Consider the following 20,746-nt stretch of genomic DNA (forward strand, 5'->3'; position numbering starts at 1 on the left):
TAAAGCAGTGGTGGAACCAATCCCCAAAATATTTCAGATGCCATTCATCCTTTTTTGTCCCATCTCCAAGGGAAATAACATAATGCTTCAGGTTCTTCTTTGTAGATGGTCATGAATTTTAAGCTCTGTACAGCCTTAGGGTCTGCAGTTAAAGCTGTCCTCGGCTTTGGTGCAAAATAGTAAGGCTACCTAGTCCCTGAATTAGTGTCATGAGAGCTTTAGAAATCACTTGCATTTGGCTGACAAAAAATCTGTGTAAGTGGACCCTCACAGTTCAAACCTGTTATTCAAAAGCCAACTATACTTAAAAAAAAAAAAAAATTATCTGTACTTTTTTTTTTTTTTTTTCAGACACAGCCTCACGCTGTCGCTCTGGGGAGAGTGCCGTGGCATAACAGTTCACAGCAACCTCCAACTTCTGGGCTCAAGCGATTCTTCTGCCTCCGCCTCCCAAGTAGCTGGGACTACAGGCGCCCGCCACAACGCCTGGCTATTTTTTGGTTGCAGCCATCATTGTTGTTTGGCGGGCCCAGGCTGGATTCGAGCCCGCCAGCTCAGGTGTATGTGGGCTGATGCCTTAGCCGCTTGAGCCACAGGCACTGAGCCTATCTGCATTTTTTTAAAGAAAGGGAAGGGTGTATATTAAACTGTTTATAGTGGGCATCTCTTTAGTTACAAATAATACACATGGCCAAAGGGCTGGGCGCTAGAATGAGCTTATTTCAGATCATCAGGATTTCAAACCACACAATTAACCAGCTGTAAGACCCAGAGTCCTGAATAAGAAGCTAAGAGACTACACTACTACCATGTGGTCCCTGGCAAGCCACTCAATCCTTTGTGCTTCAGTTTCCTCAACAGTACAATGGGAAGAATAACTCAGCAAACAGTATCCATTATGTACCAGGTACTAGGTAAGTTTGGTCTGAACTTACTTACTGACTTACTGTGGAATAGAAGGTTGCCAGGTAGATAGGCATAATGACTCCTAAAGTGCTTCCCTTGGATAGGGTGACAGAAATACCAGGATCCATTACTATCAAATAGCATGTGGAAGGCAGGCAAGGCCCCAACACTCTATAATGTGTGGCAAAATCACTGCCTATTCTCTTTACATATGTCATTACGTATCAGTGGCCACTAACAACCTACAAAACTATTAAAATGCTAACATAAAAGCAGAATTTGATGTATTACTCCAAAAGAACAAGATTAAATTAAAAAAGAAAAAAAGCACAGATACATACTATATTAAGTATTCTCAAATTTCAGAACTCATACATCTTAGCCACCAACCTGGATCTTCAGATCTCTACATGCAAAATAAACACATAATGCAATTAATCTAGTTCAGCCTATCCTTTCAGTCTCACTTTCCATTATTCCACCTAAGATCTTCTTTAAGGTTGGCTTTCATGAGTAATTTGTCAAACACAACTGTGCTTTGCACTTTATTCTTCTTCCTACTTTTTTCATGCCTGATTCCACTGTCCCTCAGAATTCTTGGGATGCCTATGTACTTGACAACCTTCTACTCCACTGTGTAACAGCTTATTCACGTCCTTCAGGAACTGATAGTCAATCATTTCAAAAATATAACTGCTCTGTCTTGAAGATATTCTACTATGGGGACTTCAACTTTAATACCATTTGTACGTCTATCTCCCCACTGTGGGTATAATTCTCTTTTAGCATATGTGAAAGTCTCTGGCATTAACATAATTTCAGCTGAATACTCCCACTGAATCAAGAAAAGAAATTTTAAAATCTTTTATGATCAGATTAAATTGGCTTAATTTTTTTTTACCCTCACATTACAAACATCAAAACTGAGTACTCACTCTACTTAAGCAATACTTACTGTCACTTTGGTTCGGGACGTCTGACAACTCTGATCTTAAAAAAAAAAAAAAATTAAAATAAGACAAATATACTTTCTTCAAAACTTTCTAAATCCCTATTTCTCATTAAATCTCACTGATTTAAAATGTTACTGAAGATTTTTAGCTATATGTTAAGAATCTCAAATTTGAAAAGCATAAAAATATAAGGCTCAGTAAACAGAATGAACCCTTTTCTCATTTTATCCCCCTGAAAGTACACATTGCTTTGAGGAAAATACTATGTTCTGAGATTTATCTCTTAAATAAAATACAAAGTCAAAACTTCTGAATGCTTTTTGTTGTTCTTTCCAACCTACTCTCCTAGCATACATAATTTGCTAAAAATATGGTCCTTTTAAAATATGGTCCTGACACATGATAGGTAGATAACTGTTCTTTTAAAATTCTGTTACAAATTCTGTTTAGCTTTTTTCCATCCACAACTAGGCCCTGTTTTCTCACTTAGCATTAAATTTTTTAAAAGGATTAAAATAAAAAGCAATACATCTATAGAAATATCATATAGGGTATTTCAACTCAGAAAATATATGGATTTTACATTGCTGCTCAAATATCTCCAAAATCTATTCATGATCAGTGCTTTGGATTAAAAACTAAGAAAATACAGACTGATGTTCAGAGTTTTCAATTTATCACCTAAATTATTACATACCATAATGTAAATTTTCGGGTCCTTTCTGAGTTGTCATGTTGGGTTCATTTTGCTGACAGTAGAAACGTAATAAGCAATGTTGATCACAGAAATGTTTCATTTCTCCACGCCACTGCACTCGCTCTTTAAGAGTTCCTTGAGATTTACAACAATCACATCTTGCAGCCTTAATAAAAAAAAAAAAAATGAAAGTTTCAGACATTCAAATAAGATGTAAAATACTAGGGCGGCACCTGTGGCTCATTCGGTAAGGTGCCGGCCCCATATACCGAGGGTGGCGGGTTCAAACCCGGCCCCGGCTGAACTGCAACCAAAAAATAGCCGGGCGTTGTCGCGGGTGCCTGTAGTCCCAGCTACTCGGGAGGCTGAGGCAAGAGAATCGCTGAAGCCCAGGAGTTGGAGGTTGCTGTGAGCTGTGTGATGCCACGGCACTCTACCAAGGGCTATAAAGTGAGACTCTGTCTCTACAAAAAAAAAAAAAAAAAAAAAAAAAAGATTTAAAATACTAAACATGCATACATATTTTTTAAACATTTCTAAAAGTTTGTGATGATTATTGTCAAATGTGACAAAATAAAGAAAAAATAAAATTATAATATAATCATTTATAAACATTAAAAATCCACAATAAGAAAAAAAATGAACCAAGATTCCTTTGTGTATGTACATACTTACCTGAAGTTAAAGACCAGTACTACAAAGGTATAATAACTAAATCATCACTGCTGACCCCAACTGATATGTTTCAAAATTTTTAAATAATAATTTTGAGAGAAGTCTCCTACAATCATAGTAAACTGAAAATTTCTCAATAATGAACATATTTCCCAGGGTAGCTGTATAAGACCAGGTAATTTCGAAGCAAGCTCTTACAATGACATGTTAAATATTTTAGTTTTTCAACAGTTTAATATAAATGTGAAGAAATCTTTAAAGAATACATTAATTTTAATAATGATAACTTTCACTGAGTTTTAAAACACTCGGTGTTTAACTATTTAAAAAAAAATTCCCTTAAGAGAGTTGAATTAATGCATCTAGAAAAACAATCAGCCCTACTCTGTACATAACTTAACGTACAAAAAGAAAAACAAACCCCTAAAATTCATACAGTTTCAAACTATAATATTTAAAATTATCTTTTGGGTTAACTAACAGCTTGGAGATTGAGAAAACAACAAATATTAAGTATTTTGCAGTTCATAATAATTGTGACTGTGAAGTTTCCTTTATTACTCTTAATAATCTAGAGTTTTATACAGTGGATTTTGGATTTTTCTCTCCTTGTATCAAAACAGGAGTCCCAAGAATACATATCATGTATAAATTTCTAGTCAGGAATATTAACAAATGATTGTGCTGGTAAGCAGGCCTTACATAACAAATATGCCCCAAAATTAGTACACAGGCTCTTTTTTCCTCCAAACCAGATATTTCCCCTACTAAATAAATATGCAATAAATGAAGATTTATAGTATAAATGATGACTATCAAGTGATGCCAGTATCAAAAACTTGCGAACCCTAATTTTATACTCCTGGTAGGATTATATGGTAATCTCAGTAACAGTAGCACTCAATACCAACTAAGTCATATTCTACTGAACTATAAAAAAAAGTCCCTATTCTTAATTCCCACTGACCAAAGATTATTCTTCAAAATAACCAAAATAACCAGAAGTGGTCCAGGTTCCAATTTCTTTCTCCCTTTTTATAATTCATACTCAAAAGAAAAAGCACAAAAGGAGGAAATGCAAGTTTAATATTTTAATTCACTGAGTCTGAACAGGCAAGAATAAAGCAAAAGTGAAGTTGTAGCCTGAATATCTCATGCATGGAGAGCCTGAAATAGAAGCCCAAAATGTATATACTCTTTAGAATCTTCACAATGGCCCTGCAAAATAGGTACTGGAAACTTAAGATACAAAAAGATTGAATGACTTGAACTAAGGTCAAATATTAAAAACGCAGAAACAGTCTTCAAAGCAGACAACCTAGTCAAAACCTGGGCTTCACACTAAACACTAAGTAATAAAAACAAAATTGAGTTCTATAAATGACTAGAGAATAAAAATCCTAATAAAGTACAAAAGGCAGCAAAAAGACTCAATATCTAAAACCCAAGTTAATCATATAAAATGTATTCAAATCATTAACATGTACTACATTGACTTTTAGTATATGGTAGTATTTCCATTTACATAATACTTTAGAAGGCCCAGGGCATAAAACCAAACACATTCTACCCAAAGAATCCTAACAATGGAATCACTTCAACATCCTATAATTATAGGTAACTTGGTTTTTGTAGTATCAGTCTAAAGCTCCTTTCTTCCAGAAGGCTCAAAACAAATTTAGCTAATTTCTATCCAAAGAAAAAAAGGAGCAATATTAATGCTAATTTGTAAATGGGAACAAAATAGGTATGTATTTTTCAAGCTGAAAGGATAATGAGAACAAAACACTAATAATTCCAAGTTTAATGCCATAATCAAACTTTGCAGGTTGTAAACATTTATTTATTTAGTTACTTTATTTTGGAAAATCCACTCCTGTAAACTCCTAGTGAAGTGTTTGGAATTAAGCTAAAATATGACAGCCAGTTTGAAAATATTAATGACCACAATTCCTTACCAACACTAACACCACTCCATTCTACACCCCACCACACACTGATCCCCAGCTCCTGAGAGCTTATTAAGAGAGTACTTTTAGGAAAGCTTAGTATTGGGAGGCGCTTGTGGCTCAACAGAGTAGGACACCGGCCCCATATGCTGGAGGTGGTGGGTTCAAACCCAGCCCCGGCCAAAAACTGCAAAAAAAAAAAAAAAGGAAAGCTTAGCATAAGACCTGAAATGAAGGTGACTTAACTCCCTGGTTTTAAAAGTACTACATCGTCATCTACTTCATGGTTTTCTCATCATTCTGGTAAATCAAGGATCACATGTGAAGGGTAAAAGAAAAAAATAATACCAACTGGTTCAAACATAATAAATAAATAAAATCCTAATCCACTCTATCAGCTAAATAGGAATTTCATCTAATCTGCTTGACTGAAGGTCATTTAACCACTACTGACCCAGTCCCCTACCTTTCTGAAATAATTTCAACTTCTCATTTTTGGCTGGGATATATATATATATATCCTTGTAACTTCCCTATCTACTCCTTTCTTATTCCACCAAACATACCTAATTTTGCAGGGAGAAATCGTGAATATGAATGAAATACAAGTAGTTTACAGACAAAAGAAATTCTTTATGACTTCCAAATATAGCTTTCAGAGCACAATGGAGTGATTCGCTGAAAATAAAGTATGCAGTGACAGGAAAGTAGGTGATTGGTATTATACAAAGCACTTCAGGAACAGAATTCTTCGGTTACCAAAAAAACTCCCTTAAGCAAGAATACTGAATACTTTTTATCCCCCTAAAATTAAGTTCAAAAACATGCTTTTTATTTTAAAAATCAATGTATCTAGCAGTTTGTAGACAAAAATTATACAAGCCCACTATTACTAATTTAAAGCCGTAAGTCATACTGTTAGATTATTACAGGGCATTTGTATTAAAGAATTCAATATTGCAATCATTCACTGCTGATACAGAAAACAGATCAAAACCTGTGCTAAAAACCTGCAATCTGAAGTAACACAGTTTAAGAAAAGCTTAATTCTACTAAATAGTGTGATTTATTTTGGGTAAACAGTGGATTTTTCAGAATATTATCTTAATAGAATATTCCATTACCATACTAAATCCTTTCTCTTCAAAAATTTTAAGCTTACACAGATCAAAAGAATTATCCTCTCATCTGGTGTTATATTATGCCTGGAAACATTTAGGAAATACAAAATCTAATGCTTCTAAAAAGTTACCTTCTAAAAGATAATAATTTTATCTTCAGCATTCTTTGGCTGCACGATACCAGATTTCTTATTCTAATTTTAAAAAGTATTTAGTAAATCTGCATTTTAAATCCAAAAGTAAATCATTATACAGACCAAAAAACAGATCTTTTACTATCTTGTCAAGTAAAGGAAACATAAGCAGAAATTCTAAAAGCATAAGATTAAATATAAATGAATATAAAACTTATTTATACTCTAGGCAGTCTTAATCTGAAGCACAACAATAAGAGAAGGTAAAAACACAATGTGTGTGCTCCACTAGTTAAGTAGCTAATGTTCGTGACTAAACACGAAATAACTGCCAGATGGGTTAGCTATTGTTTATAAAGGTTCCTTGATAAGACACTTTTTAAAATTTGCATTGGGGTTTATTTTTCTGATAAGCTGGATTGATTATACTATAGAGTCACAGGTTTTCATGAGCTAAAATCTAAAATTTTGAGTATATTATAAAAACAGTAAACTGTGAGAGGGAAAAGAAGGTAAAAAAAAAATCTGCAATTAGTGAGGGTAGACTCAATTTACCATATTTTCAAGATAATTATATAACGGGAGCAGTGATTTTAAGGAATTCAGGAAAGGCATAATGAAAAACAGTTTGACTCAAGTAGAAAGCACAGAAGATAAGTTCCTCTTTGATTACAGTAATGGCTGCCTACACAGAAAGGCTGAGGCTGGATGAGAAGCAGTAACTCTTCAAATGTCAAAGGCTGTACTGCATACTGACTATTCATTAGGGGGGCTCTGTGGCTCAGTCTGTGGGCAAAGATGGAAGGACTGCTTGAGGCCAGGTGTTCTATCTGGAACAGCCTGAGCCACATCAAGAGACCTAGTTCCTTCATACACTATACACGCCAAAGAAAAATGAGCTTTGTTATTTGCTTTATAAATTCCTACCATGTGACAAAAACATTCTTACTTTAACCCCTCAGATTAGTATAATATATAATAACACTAATGTGCATATTATACAAAGATTTGTTGGATTTAAAATAAGGAATATACAATAAAAATGTGTTTAATGTACAAACTATTGACAGTAACAGATGTCAGATAACTTGCTATTTAATTAATATGTTTCTTACATATTCTGAAATACACTTTCTTGAATTTCATCACTGAATTATTACATATGAAAACACAATTATCCTTTAAAATAAGAAGCGAAAAGGAACAAATGACACCTAACCATAATGTGGTCTTTTGTCAAAAGCACATCTTTGACTTCCCCCCAAATAGGAAAAAAACAAAAGATTATCTTAATTGCAAGTGATATTTTTTAAATGGGAAATATTCAAAGAAGCCAGAGTACTGTGAATTAAAAAAAAAAATCCAAGAAAGATTTTGAAATTTCAAAATTTTTGATTCATAATTACACAATTAGACAAAATTTTGCAGAATAAAAAACGATGGGTTAAGTCATCATTATCATATGGTAACAACTTATGTCCCAAACAATAAGATAACTGATTTTTAAAAACAGGTGTAAGGAAAAATATGGGATTCTCAAATTTGTAGTCAGGAAATGCTTTTATTGTTTTGAGATTACTCAAAACAAATTTTCAAAAATAAAACCTCCTACATGAGGAGAAAGCATTTGTATGTGCTAAACTAAAATTGAACATTTCAAGTCACTGATGTAACATTTTCTGAGTCATTTCTCAAAAACACTATTGTCTATAAACAAGAGGTTGGGTATTAGTACGCTGGACTTCTATGTATTTGCAAAATTTGAGCCTTAAGGTCATAATCATTCAGAGGCAAAAGTAAAATAATTAACTTTGCTTTAAAAAAAAGTGCACCAAACTCTTAGCCTCAATTATTTCACCCCCAACAACTTGAAAATGATCTTCCTCTTTTTATTTATAAAATGCTTGTTAATATGTTGAACTATATTCAAGAATTGTACCAAGATTCCTGCAATTCTCCTAGTAGATCATTTTAATATTAACCACCTTCACAAAGAACTAAACAGAATTCTCCATATTTCAACTACTTGTTTCTTTAGAGCAGTTGTTCTCAAACTTCCTAGTGTCGCGACCCACAGGTTGAGAACCGCTGCTTTAGAGGTATCTTACAATTTTAAAGTCACGATGATATCGTCTTCAAATGCTTCACAATTGCGGATGCAGTTGGATATACATAGCAAGTTTTAGCATTAAGATGGTTTTCCATGTTTCTGACATAGGAATTAGTAACTTCTTCTGAACACCCAATGTCCCAATTTATACTCCTTTTCTTATCTAGAAAGAAACTAATGTTGTTGGTCTCTAGCGTCTTTTCAATTAGAAAGTTTCCAAAAATCCAGTGGTTTTTTATTTTGTTTTGAGACACAGTCTCACTCTATTGCCCCAGCATAGAATGTTGTGGCATCTGCCTACCTCACAGCAACCTCAAACTCCTGGTTCAAGCAAGCTTCTTGCCTGAGTCTTCAAAGTAGCTAGGACTACAGGTGCCCACCACAATGCCTGGCTAATTGTTTTTCCTCTCCCACTCTTGGTCAGGCTGGTCTCCAACTCCTGAGCTGAAGGGATCTCCCCACTTCAGCCTCCCGGAGTGCTAGGATTACAGGCATGAGCCACCAAACACAACCAGAACAAAGTGTTTTTAAAACACGTCCCAACTAAACAAAAAAATTACCTGCTAATGTTCAACATTGAACATTACTGAGCTACATTTTTAATGTAGTCAAAAATATTTCTATTTAATAAAATAAAGACATGACAATAGAGAAATAATCCATCTCTTGTAAAAAACTACATTGCTAAAAAATATAGGTATATCCTAGTCTTTTGGTAACATCTAAATTATATAAAAAAAAAAAGAAAAGTAAAAATGCCACTTCAAGTTATAAAGAACAAACAAAAATGACAAAAAAAGAAAAAAAAATTTTTTTTTTTTTTTTTTTTTTTGAGGGAGAGTCTCACTTTGTCGCCCTCAGTAGAGTGTCATGACACCATAGCTCACAGAAACCTCAAAATCTTGGGTTCAAGTGATTCTCTTGCCTCAGCCTCCCAATTAGCCGGGACTACAGGCGCCTGCCACAATGCCCAGCTAGTTTTTAGAGACAGGGTCTCACTCTGGGCTCAGGCTGGTCTCAAACCTGTGAGAGCTCAGGCAATCCACCCACCTCTGCCTCCTAGAGTACTAGGATTACAAGCGTAAGCTACCACGCTCAGCCAACAAAACAATTTTATAAATAATATAATCAGGGCTGGGCCTAAGAGTATATACATTTTTGTTGTTGTTGTTGTTGTAGTTTTGGCTGGGGCTGGGTTTGAACCCACCACCGTCGGTATATGGGGCCGGCGCCCTACTCACTGAGCCACAGGCGCCGCCAGAGTATATACATTTTTTAAATGAATGAGTTGCCCTATTTGTAATGGTAACAGCTGCAAAATATTTAGAGTACTGGGTAAAATGGCTGCTGTAATAAAAATTTGGAGTTACTCACCTTGTAATACCAATCCTGAAATTTTTTACAGCAGTCATCACTGCAGAAATCTCTCACGACACCATCAAGTTCTTTAGTTGCTCCCTTCTTACACAGCTGAGAACAATAGTTGCAAGTAACACATCTCAATCCTAAACGTCTTGCAAAATCCTGTTTGTATAATAATTTGCAACCTGCAAAATAGAAGGTTTAAACATTAATAAAGGGGAAAAACTCAACTTTTGAGCTGAGACAGATCTTACAAATAGATTCTTTCCCTACTGAACAAAAATATAAAACTGACTATAATCAACACCAACCTACAAAATTCAAAATGAATGTAGAATGTTATATTCAATAATATTATCTAACATGTAGGTTCAAATAATTAACATTTTAAGACATTAAAATCTAGTATGTCTCAGGACTAATTTTAGGGAAATGAAACGATGCTGATAGGCTCTAAGTAAATGTATAGAGATGTTGGGCTAAGTAGGCATTTAAGCCAAATTTTCAAACTTATCTCTGTACACGGACCCTTAGGGAAGTAAAATGGCTTAGTGATTTGTCCAGAGAAAATACTTTGTTGGCTATTCCATTTTATACATGTTTAAAATGGAATAGCCAACAAAGTATGTTTATAAAATGTTTTTATCTACTACATAAATTCATTATTTTTAGTATGTTTATATACCTTATTTTTCCTATATCTATAAAGATTAAATAATCTGCCACATTTCCAGTCATACCATACTATGCCACGTAAGTAGAATGACCTTTTCACTTATATGTATCTACTAAAATCCTACCCTAAGGTTAATAAATTCAAATTACACCTCCACTACCAACTGCTTGCATCAACCTAGTTTTAAATAATCTTTCATATCTGTGAACATGAAGTACAGTTGTTTTCTATATAATTTATTTGGCAATCATTTATGTAGTGTCTTATGTAAAAAGAACTGTATTTAAAAACATTTTTTAATTTATCTTTATTAGTTTTATCTAAACAGATTTTGATGATAGTACTAGGTATTATGTATTTTATTTCTGACAAGTTCTAACAGAAAACTAGATACCATATGAGAAAGCAAAAAATGTCATTTAACAGGGAAAAAAACACACATCCTTTTTAACCTGTCATTGAACCCACCTAAATTTATAAATCTCTCCAATAGAAAATTACGTTCTTAACTGTCAAATTACCTATTTGCTGCCAATTGCCTACAGTTTAGTAAAATCCATGTAACCTAAATGGTACAAGATCACTGACATGTGAGCAACCAACATCAATACGTTCTTACGAATAAGACTGACACTGTACATAAACTCGGGTATAAAAGACAAATTAATTCCAAATTAGTCTTTTCAATGAAATTTAAGAGCAAAGCTGTAAAGAAATACAACAAATCTTTAAGATTTAAATCTTAAATAAAAGTAAAATATGGTTACCTTTGATTCCAGATAAAATGTATAAAATTAAACTTTAATAGGAATGCCTTGTTTTATAAGTAATACCCTCTTATAGACATGACTTTACATTATATGTGAAAAGTATAAATGAAGTACACTAGTTTTCGAAGGGACTGAAAAATTTAATTTTGCCGTCATTCCCTACTGCTAGCGATTAGAATTTTCCAACCTTCTTCTTGCCTCAAACTAGTAGTAGGAATCCACAGAAAAAATAGATCCAGGAAAAAATTTTACAACCTCATTTAAAAATAATAGATGAAGATTACACGTTGTGGGACAAAGAAAGTGAAAAGCCAGCTTAGAACAAGAATGTGACATTTTGGAGAACAAAAGTAACAATAAGAGGCCCAAATCCATAGCTACAACCCTAGTTCCCATCTCTAAACAAGCAGATTTAGAACCTGAGTTCATTTCTAGCTAGGTGCTCTGTTGAGCACCTGTAATCCCAGCTACTCCAGAGGTTGAGGCAGGAAGATACTTGAGCCCAGCAGTTTGTGAACAGGCTGGGCAATACAGTAACACTTCATCTCAAGGAATTAAAAAAGAAAAAAAAAAAAAAAAACACTAGAACTTGAGTTCAGTTCTGTAACCTGCTGCCTGGCATGAGAGCTGCAAAAATAAAGTAGGAAAAGGGAAAAAAAAATCCTTTCATGTACTGTAACAGAACCCAGGGTTTCTCTGGAATCCTAAATTTAAAACCTAAAGGCACCTTCCCATTGTAGTACCGCAACAAGTGATTTTTCTTCTGGTAACAGTATTATTGAAAACCTTTATAGCCAGGCAGTAGAAGCTGGGCAGGGAAAATGAAACCAATAGATAACAATTCTAATCCACTTGGAAAACCTGCTTTCTGACCACAATGTGTAAGAAAATGCTTTTATTTTATTCTAAAACTTTCTTGTAATGGAGTAAGAGCTTACCAGATTTTTAGAAATAAAACATCTTAAGGCCCAGAGATCTTAAAACACATATAAAATAACAAAGCAAGTCAGTAAAAAAGTGAAATCAACTTTTTTTGTTCAGTGACATTAAAATTTTGAGGCTACTCTGGACATGCATGATTATATATTTTTTAAATATTTGGGGGAAAAAATTAAATACCAATAAAAGTTATGAATGACACTATATACACTTGCCTTCACTACAGAAAGGTCTCTTAACGCCAGAGAAATTCACTGTTTCATGAAGAGTCTTCTCCTCTTGACAGTATTCACAATATGTAACTATGCAATGCAACTTCTTATAGTCATCTGAACAAGTTTTGCTGCAGAACTGATGCACTTTGTTCTAAATGCACAATGGGAACCTTGGTAAGTATATGACAACCACCTCAAAAATACATTTAAGAAATAAATAAGCCACTTTTACAAAGTTAAATCATTTACCTATTTTTACATTATGACCATGGGAATACATTTCCTAGAGGCTACAGACACCCAGTTTAACCAATTTACTACTAAATTTCAACATAGCTCCACAAAATTCAATATCATTAATTACGTTTAAATTACTCAATAAAAATATCACTGAAATAAGAGGGCAATCTGATGCTACAATCAGAATCGAAGAAATGGGAAGAAAATAATAGAAGATACAACCCGGGCAGGGTACAGAAAGATGAGAACTATGACATTAACAACATTTTTAGTCAAAAAGAAATATTCTTTGTTGAGTATAGGCAAGTAGACTCAATCACATTCCTGTTAACACCTTAGTAATAACAGATCTATCATAGGCAAAGTATTCAATTTGGGTAAGACACAGTTGTTTCCCTTGAATGGAACATGGTTTATACTTATTTAGTTATTTCACTTGGCTCCAAACTCACAACAGCCAGAGCCACTTTCCAAATATCTACCTGAACAATTATGCACACATTAAAACTTCCAAGGAGGCAGCATTTCTCCCCTATTATGGAGGATACAGACTAAGTTTACTAAACCATTTAATACTCAGCAAAGATACCTGAAGATCAAAATATGAAAGGTAAAAAAGTCTAGGAAACAACTCAAGTAAAAAGGCAATCATTAGTGGAAAGTTGCCCTGTTATGACTATACAACTTACAAGAGGAAGAAGGCCAAGAAAGAAACCAACCACAACCACCAGACATGGAGGGAGAAGCAAGAAGCCCCACAATTCCCGGTCTCCAAAGGAACAAGTTCAATTCTCATTCAGCGTGACAGTTGTCCCTTAACTGTTTCCCTTGCTTAACTTTTGTATAAAAACATACTAACACTACTACAAAAGCATGGTAGCACTAAAAAGGATCTCATTTTTATCTAGTATTACTGAAATTTAGTTTATGCAAGATCTTCAGTTTCTATATGACACTATTCTTGGATTTGCTTACTAATGGATTTGTTTCATTTCCAAATCATTCCTTTAACTCTTCTAAGACCTGTAACATTCTTACTGTTGTTACTTAAATAAGCACTAAAGGGCGGAGCCTGTGGCTCAGTGAGCAGGGCGCTGGCCCCATATGCCGAGGGTGGCGGGTTCAAACCCAGCCCTGGCCAAACTATAACCAAAAAATAGCCGGGCGTTGTGGCGGGCGCCTGTAGTCCCAGCTACTCGGGAGGCTGAGGCAGGAGAATCGCCTAAGCCCAGGAGTTGGAGGTTGCTGTGAGCTGTGTGACGCCACGGCACTCTACCGAGAGCAATAAAGTGAAACTCTGTCTCTACAAAAAAAAAAAAAAAAAAAAGAAAGAAAATAAGCACTAAAAATCATCACTAGAGGCCAAAAAAAGTCTCAAAGAATGATTGGTTTAAATGCTCTAAAGATAGCACCAGATGAAATAATACACTAAAAAAATTTTACAGTATAGTCACTATAGTCACTATACTGTAAAATAATGAAATTTCTGATTTCCAAAGTACTTTAAAAACCATGTAATACAGGTCTAGGTACCACCTTTTGCCTTAGACTCAGATACTGAGTGACTTGCCAACAGTCGCTAATAAATGTTTTATCAAGAACAGATTGTTGTTTGTACTACATCTTGTACACCATTTTATTACTTACTTATTGCCCTACCTATCCCTCTTTAAAAAACTGAAAAGAAAGAATGGCCAAAGGTGGGTACTGCTCAAGAAAGCAATGGGCAGCCAGGGCTACATTGTCCATCTAGCCATCTGTTACTTTCTCCTCATGGAAACAAAAACTCAATGATCAGTGTTGCTCCTAATGGCAGAAAGATATGACGAAGTAAATTAGTAAACTAGTAAAAGTGATAAAGGGAAGACAAACTTATATTAGGATTCATGGGCTTCTGTTCTTTTATTAAAACATAATTATGAAATGTGAAATAAAAACAAGGTATATAACTAACAAATTCTGGTTTTTATAGGTACTGGGTGATATATTATAGCTCCCAGGGAGTATTTGTAAGGACAGGGAGAAAAACAGGAAAAATATTGTACAGATAAGTCACTCCAGGCATGTAGTTAAACAAAGTAATACTCTGTACACTATTATAAGCATACTATATCATTAATATGACTTCAATAATTTTTGTTAGATGTGAAAAGAAATAAATCCTCTGTTGGTTCCACTCTCACATAAAAGAGCAAATAATCCAATCACCACAAAAATCTGAAAAGCCAAAAAATAGGTTTCCAGATGGAAATACCACAGTTATAGTAGACTTTCATTTTAGCACTAATAATATACATTAGGAAATATGACTTGCCTCCCACTCCAGGATTTCTGGTTTTGAACAAAAGGAATTTTTGCAGTAGTTGCATTTCAACTGAATATCACTTGGTGCTACAAACTGGCCATTTGGAGATGACTGCATACTTAGAGCCTAAAACAAAGAATAGAATACATTGAGCCTGACACTTACTTTAGTTTCCATTTGTGATCACTGTCAAATATCTACTATGTCAAGAAAGTAATATATATCTTGATTAAATATTTTTCAGCATATAAAATGACATTTATGAATTTTGTCTTTATAAATGATAGTATGCCAAGTTAGTTTTATGACATTGAAACTGAAAATAAGAAAAAGAAAATAGTATTTTTAAAAAAATCATACAGTTCAATTACAGTTTGTTCACTTAAAGAAAATATAAGCAAATTATGGTGAGATTAGTTGCCTGTGTTCTAAACTAGCAAATAAAACTTAAAAAAAAAAAAAAAAGGCCCCTATTCCTCTCTCAAATAATAATCAATTATCCAATTTTCTTTTTTTTTTCTTTTTTTTTATTAAATCATAGCTGTGTACATTGATATGATCATGGGGCATCATTCACTAGCTTCACAGACCGTTGACCAAGTTTCACATATACCCTTGTAAAATTATCCAATTTTCAACAACCTGTCCAACTGCTTAATTGCTACAAATTTCATCTCATATCTATCAGTGAGATCAGCCTATGTTACTTTTAAAAATTGGTCATTTCCTCTAGCAAGTTAGGGGAAAAAAGATATACAAATAAGTTTTTGTACCAAGAATTTATTTAAGGGTTTTTTTTAAGTTAAAACCACCTTACAGAGTAAGACTGGATATAAACATACATGAAGTTTAAATCGTTTTCCTTTCTAATTCCTAAGTATTAAGTACACTGGTATTTAATTATTCTTTTTAATTATTCTTTTTAAACGTATTACACATTATGTGCATATTGTATATAATCTTCTGAATACATGAAATAGTGAATAAAATTAACTATTCAAGGTAAGGGGAGGGGGAAAAGAAATTTTAACCATTTTTAAAACATCTTCATAACACTGTACAACACAGTTTGTGAAAAAATAAAAAATGCAGATTTAAGCCTATTGGATGAATACATTTTTTACTTTTTTATTTTGAGACAGTGTCTCACTCACGGCTCACACCTGAATACATTTTTTAAAATAAAAACCAACATTATCCTTACAGTTTCCAAAAAACTAAACCTTATTAAAGTTAACTATTCTTTCTAAACAAATGAAATATTACAGTCTGAATATTTGTGTTACCTCCAAATTTACATGTTAAAATCCTAGGCCCCAAAGTGATGGTACCAAGGGGTGAGTATCTCAGGGGGTGATTAAATCCACCCTCATGATCTAATTACTGGCCTTATAAAATAAGCCTGATAAAGCTTGTCTGCCTCTTCCACCACATGAGAACGTAGTGAGAGCATGCCACCAGACACCAGAGCCTTATGTTGGACTTCTCAGCCTCCAGAGCGATGAGAAACAATTTTCTGTTTATAAGCTATACACTCTAAGGTATTGTTATAACAGCCTGAATAGACTAAGATAGCAATACTATCCCATTATCTTAACTTTCAAAAGGAAAAACATCTAATGAAGACATTAAGTTCAAAATGTATTTTTGCTCTGAGAAGAAGAAAAAGGAAAAAATTGTTGCTTTTCTGTCAACTTTGTATTATTTATATGTAGATAGTGATGAAGTGATAAGGCTGCGTATAGGTTTAACAGATACATTTCTCAAAATTAAAAGACTAACTTAAGAACAGTTGGCCCTATGTAATCATGGCTCCAACCAAGGATCAAAAATATCAAAAAAAAAAAAAAAAAAAAGATTGCACCTGTATGAACATGTGGAATCCTTTTTTGTCATCATTCCCTAAGCAATAGAATATAGCAACTATTCACATGGCATTTACATTATAAGTAATCTAGAAATGATTTAAGTATATGGGAGAATATGCACAGATTATATGCAACTATTATGCCATTGTACATTAGGAACATGGGCATCTGTGGATTTCTGTAGATGTGGGAGATAGGTCCTAAAACCAATCCTCCATGGATATGGAGAGACAACTGTATTTCTTAAAAATATACACTGTATACATACAGAAGATCTTACCAAGTAATGGGCAATTCAAGTTTCAATGAAATAAAAATGGTACTTACAACATTTTCAATTATTATTTCAATCTACCCAACACTAAAAAAGGAATAAATGAAATTCAAGATCTGACAAGCAGCATGCCACAGACACTACCCTTCTCTCTTCTAATTAATCATTATCCCTTAATTTCTAATTTAAAAAAAGCCAAGGCAGAAGCAGTATTTACCACTATATGGATGTATTAATGGCTATGATCCCAAGTTCTAAAGTTTAGTCTTAAATGTGGTTTATCATCGAAGCTCAGTGAGGATAGAAGTATTAACAAAAATCAACATTCACTTGGTTGAATTTTAAACCTCAATTTAAATGCTAGTAAGTGTTATAACATACTTAAGAGACTATATTTTCAGTTTAAATAAATTAACATAGAGCACAGTACCTGGAACAAAGTAGAATTGTTGGATGAGTTAACTCATGAAGCATGGCTTTATGCACAGGTTTGAACCTTTGGGTAATACCCTGAAATTTTCACACACAACAGGTAAACCTAATCGTACCACCTAATACTTGAATCCCCTCTACATTATTCCTTCCTAGTGGTCAACTAGGTTAAGTCTGATTTGAAGAACTATGTCAGAAAGTTCTTCGTATTTACCAAAATGAGAAATGTCTTCCTGAAATTGGCCCATTTGTAACATATGAAGAAAGCATGTCATATTACTACTCCCAGGCTAAAAACACCTGGGTCCATCTGTTTATCACATTTTTTAAAAAAATTCTTTTAGAGATGGGGGTCCGTCCTGCTATGTTGCCCAGACCAGTCTCAAACTCCTAGACTCAAGCAATCTTCCCACCTCAGGTTCTCAAGGAGCTAAGATCACAGGCATGAGCCAAAGTACACATCTAAGGTTTATATTTTATTTAAACCATCTAATAAAAAAATACTATCAGGCACTGAATTCAACTATATTAAAATTTGTTTTCCTTCAAAAATCTGTATCATAGTAACAATTACAATGTCAATTAAATTATCCATGCTAAAGGAGAGAGCTGGTACATCTAGGTGTTCTATGACTCTAGAATCTCCACCCTCCAACTGGACACTCAACAAACTATGTAAAAATTAACAGATAAAGGTAAAGCAAATGATACTGTTTACTTTCTACACTGTTTTTACTGGGAGCACAGGTAACTGAAGATAAATAACAAACCTGAAATTTAGCCACACAACTGGAACTGCAAAAGTTATACAGTTTTCCATCAGGCATTGTGGCTTGGTATTGAGGTAAAGAGTTTCGCTTACAAAAATGGCAAATAATTCCCAAACCTAGGAGAGAAAATGTATATATCTGATTTCATTATAAGGAAATAAATTTTTTTTAAATTTTAACTGCTTAGATTTCTTAAACTAAACCTTCTATAAACTACTCTTTTATTATTTGCACCTTTAATAATCAAGATTATTTGTACCTTAAAAAATATTGTCAAAAAAGAAGACTATATTATACCTACACTATACATGTATACATCAAAAAATCTGTTTTAGATCATTTTTTGGATGGAACAACAATTTCAGCTAAGAACGTAGATATAGAGAGAACTTTAAAAAATTTAAAGTAGTACAGAATGATCAAAATAATTAGAAAAGTTTGCAGTAACCAAGTTTAGTATGATAATAAAAATTTAAAAATAAAAGCAGTTAAAAACAAGCATAAGAGCAAAGTTAACGGACAAAGAGTAGTTATTTGTACAAAAAGTAATTATGTTGTCAAGTTTAACTTTCCAAATACCTGAAACTTACTTTGTGATTTTGCATATTTTGTCTTGTGACTGTTCATGCAAGCAGTTGAACAATATGGCTCCATATATCCATTAGGACCTATACACTGAGTCATATCAAAAAACCTGCACTGTGCCCGGCAACCAGTACAAGTTGTCAGTTTTCCATATTTCTAAAATTTGAAACATAAAAAGATAATTTTAAAAATCACAATTTAACTAGAAAAATATCATGTTTTTCATTGCACTTTTTGTCTCTGTAAAATAATTCTGTTAATCTCTAAATGGGATTAGTCAGAAGTCTTCATCTGGATCCAAACTGTTAACTGCAACAACTGCTACATTAGGTTCAAAAAAAAGCAATGATCAACCACTAAGTCTGCTTCAAAAATAGGGTGTTTTTCTTCCTTAACTTAGTTTAAAATACTCCCTACATAAAGATCTCAAAATCTAGGAAAGGCACAGTATTTTTTTATTACAATGAAAACATACTTCTTCGTCATTTGACAGAAGAAATTAAACGGAGCTATTAATGTAAGCCTAACTAATCAAGACTTAATCAAAAGTACATCAAAGGAAGCGTTTAAAGACTTGAAATACTATTTCCATTGAGCTGCCATCATTCCAAAACTTTTTAGAACTTTTCTTAAAAAATGATATTACCTATTTACATTTAAAACCTTATTCAACTAAAATAAAATACAAATTTTTAAAAGCATGTTCAAATTACATTGAAAATTATTTCTATTAACTAAGGTTAATAATTAGTCAACAAATAACAAAATTACTCTTCCTGCCACAAATGAATAAAGTCATGTACTACACAAGGATGTTTCAAAGATGGACCACGTATATTATGGTGGACATATAAGATAATAATACCAATATTTTACTGTATCTTTTTCTATGTTTAGATATGTGTGGATACACAAATACTTACCATTGTGTTATAACTACCTACACTATTCAAAATGGTACCATGCAATACAGATTTGTAGCCTAGGGACAGCAGGCTATACCGTATAACCTAAGTATGCAGTAAGCTATACCATCTAGGTTTGTGTAAGTACACCCTATGATGTTCACACAATGATGAAATTGCCTACCACTGCATTTCTCAGAACACGTGCCCACTGTTAAGTGATGCATGACTATATTTGCTAACAATGAAGTAATTAAAAGAAATGAGATAAGAATTATGAAGGTATGGCTTGGCGCCCGTAGCACACCAGTTTCAGCGCCAGCCACATGCACTGAGGATGGTGGGTTCAAACCCGCCTGGGCCAGCTAAACAACCGCAACAAAAAAAATAGCCAGGCGTTGTGCCGGGCGCCTGTAGTCCCAGTTACTTGGGAGGCTGAGGCAAAAGAATAACTTAAGCCCAAGAGTTTGAGGTGCTGTGAGCTGTGACATCATACCACTCTACTGAGGGTGACATAGTGAGACTCTGTCTCAAAAAAAAAAAAAAAAAAAAAAAAAAATATATATATATATATATATATATACACACACATATATGAAGGTAAGATGGGGGATGGCTTCAAAAATTACAAGGACAAAATCAGTAGCACTGAAATATGAAGAGTCTTATAAAAATACAATTCAGATGAACTGATATGTTTATATTAAAAAATTGACCAAATAATCACAGTTAAAAAAAAAATCAACCACAGGAAAAAGCAAACCTTCAAGTTGTACCTTCAAGTGCAACTTGTTCTGAGTGCTTGCAGAATTCGTCTTAAGTCAAATCAAATATCATGAATTATGCTGCAAAATATTGTA

The 20,746-nt window shown here is 33.6% G+C and overlaps 1 protein-coding gene across 3 annotated transcripts in view; it reads right to left on the bottom strand.

Moving 5' to 3' along the window:
• Window positions 1-20,746, bottom strand: part of ZMYM2 (zinc finger MYM-type containing 2) — a 110,594-nt gene that overhangs the window by 24,784 nt on the left and 65,064 nt on the right. For all 3 annotated transcript variants that reach the window (XM_053563364.1, XM_053563361.1, XM_053563360.1), the window contains 7 exons: window positions 18,987-19,137; window positions 18,397-18,512; window positions 15,062-15,178; window positions 12,508-12,658; window positions 9,920-10,092; window positions 2,557-2,722; window positions 1,862-1,896 (listed from right to left, as the gene is read on the bottom strand). In XM_053563364.1, the coding sequence (XP_053419339.1) occupies window positions 1,862-1,896; window positions 2,557-2,722; window positions 9,920-10,092; window positions 12,508-12,658; window positions 15,062-15,178; window positions 18,397-18,512; window positions 18,987-19,137 (909 nt within the window). The remainder of the gene's footprint in view (window positions 1-1,861; window positions 1,897-2,556; window positions 2,723-9,919; window positions 10,093-12,507; window positions 12,659-15,061; window positions 15,179-18,396; window positions 18,513-18,986; window positions 19,138-20,746) is intronic.

This window comes from Nycticebus coucang, chromosome 15 (genome assembly GCF_027406575.1).
Source record: "Nycticebus coucang isolate mNycCou1 chromosome 15, mNycCou1.pri, whole genome shotgun sequence".
Lineage (NCBI taxonomy): Eukaryota > Metazoa > Chordata > Mammalia > Primates > Lorisidae > Nycticebus > Nycticebus coucang.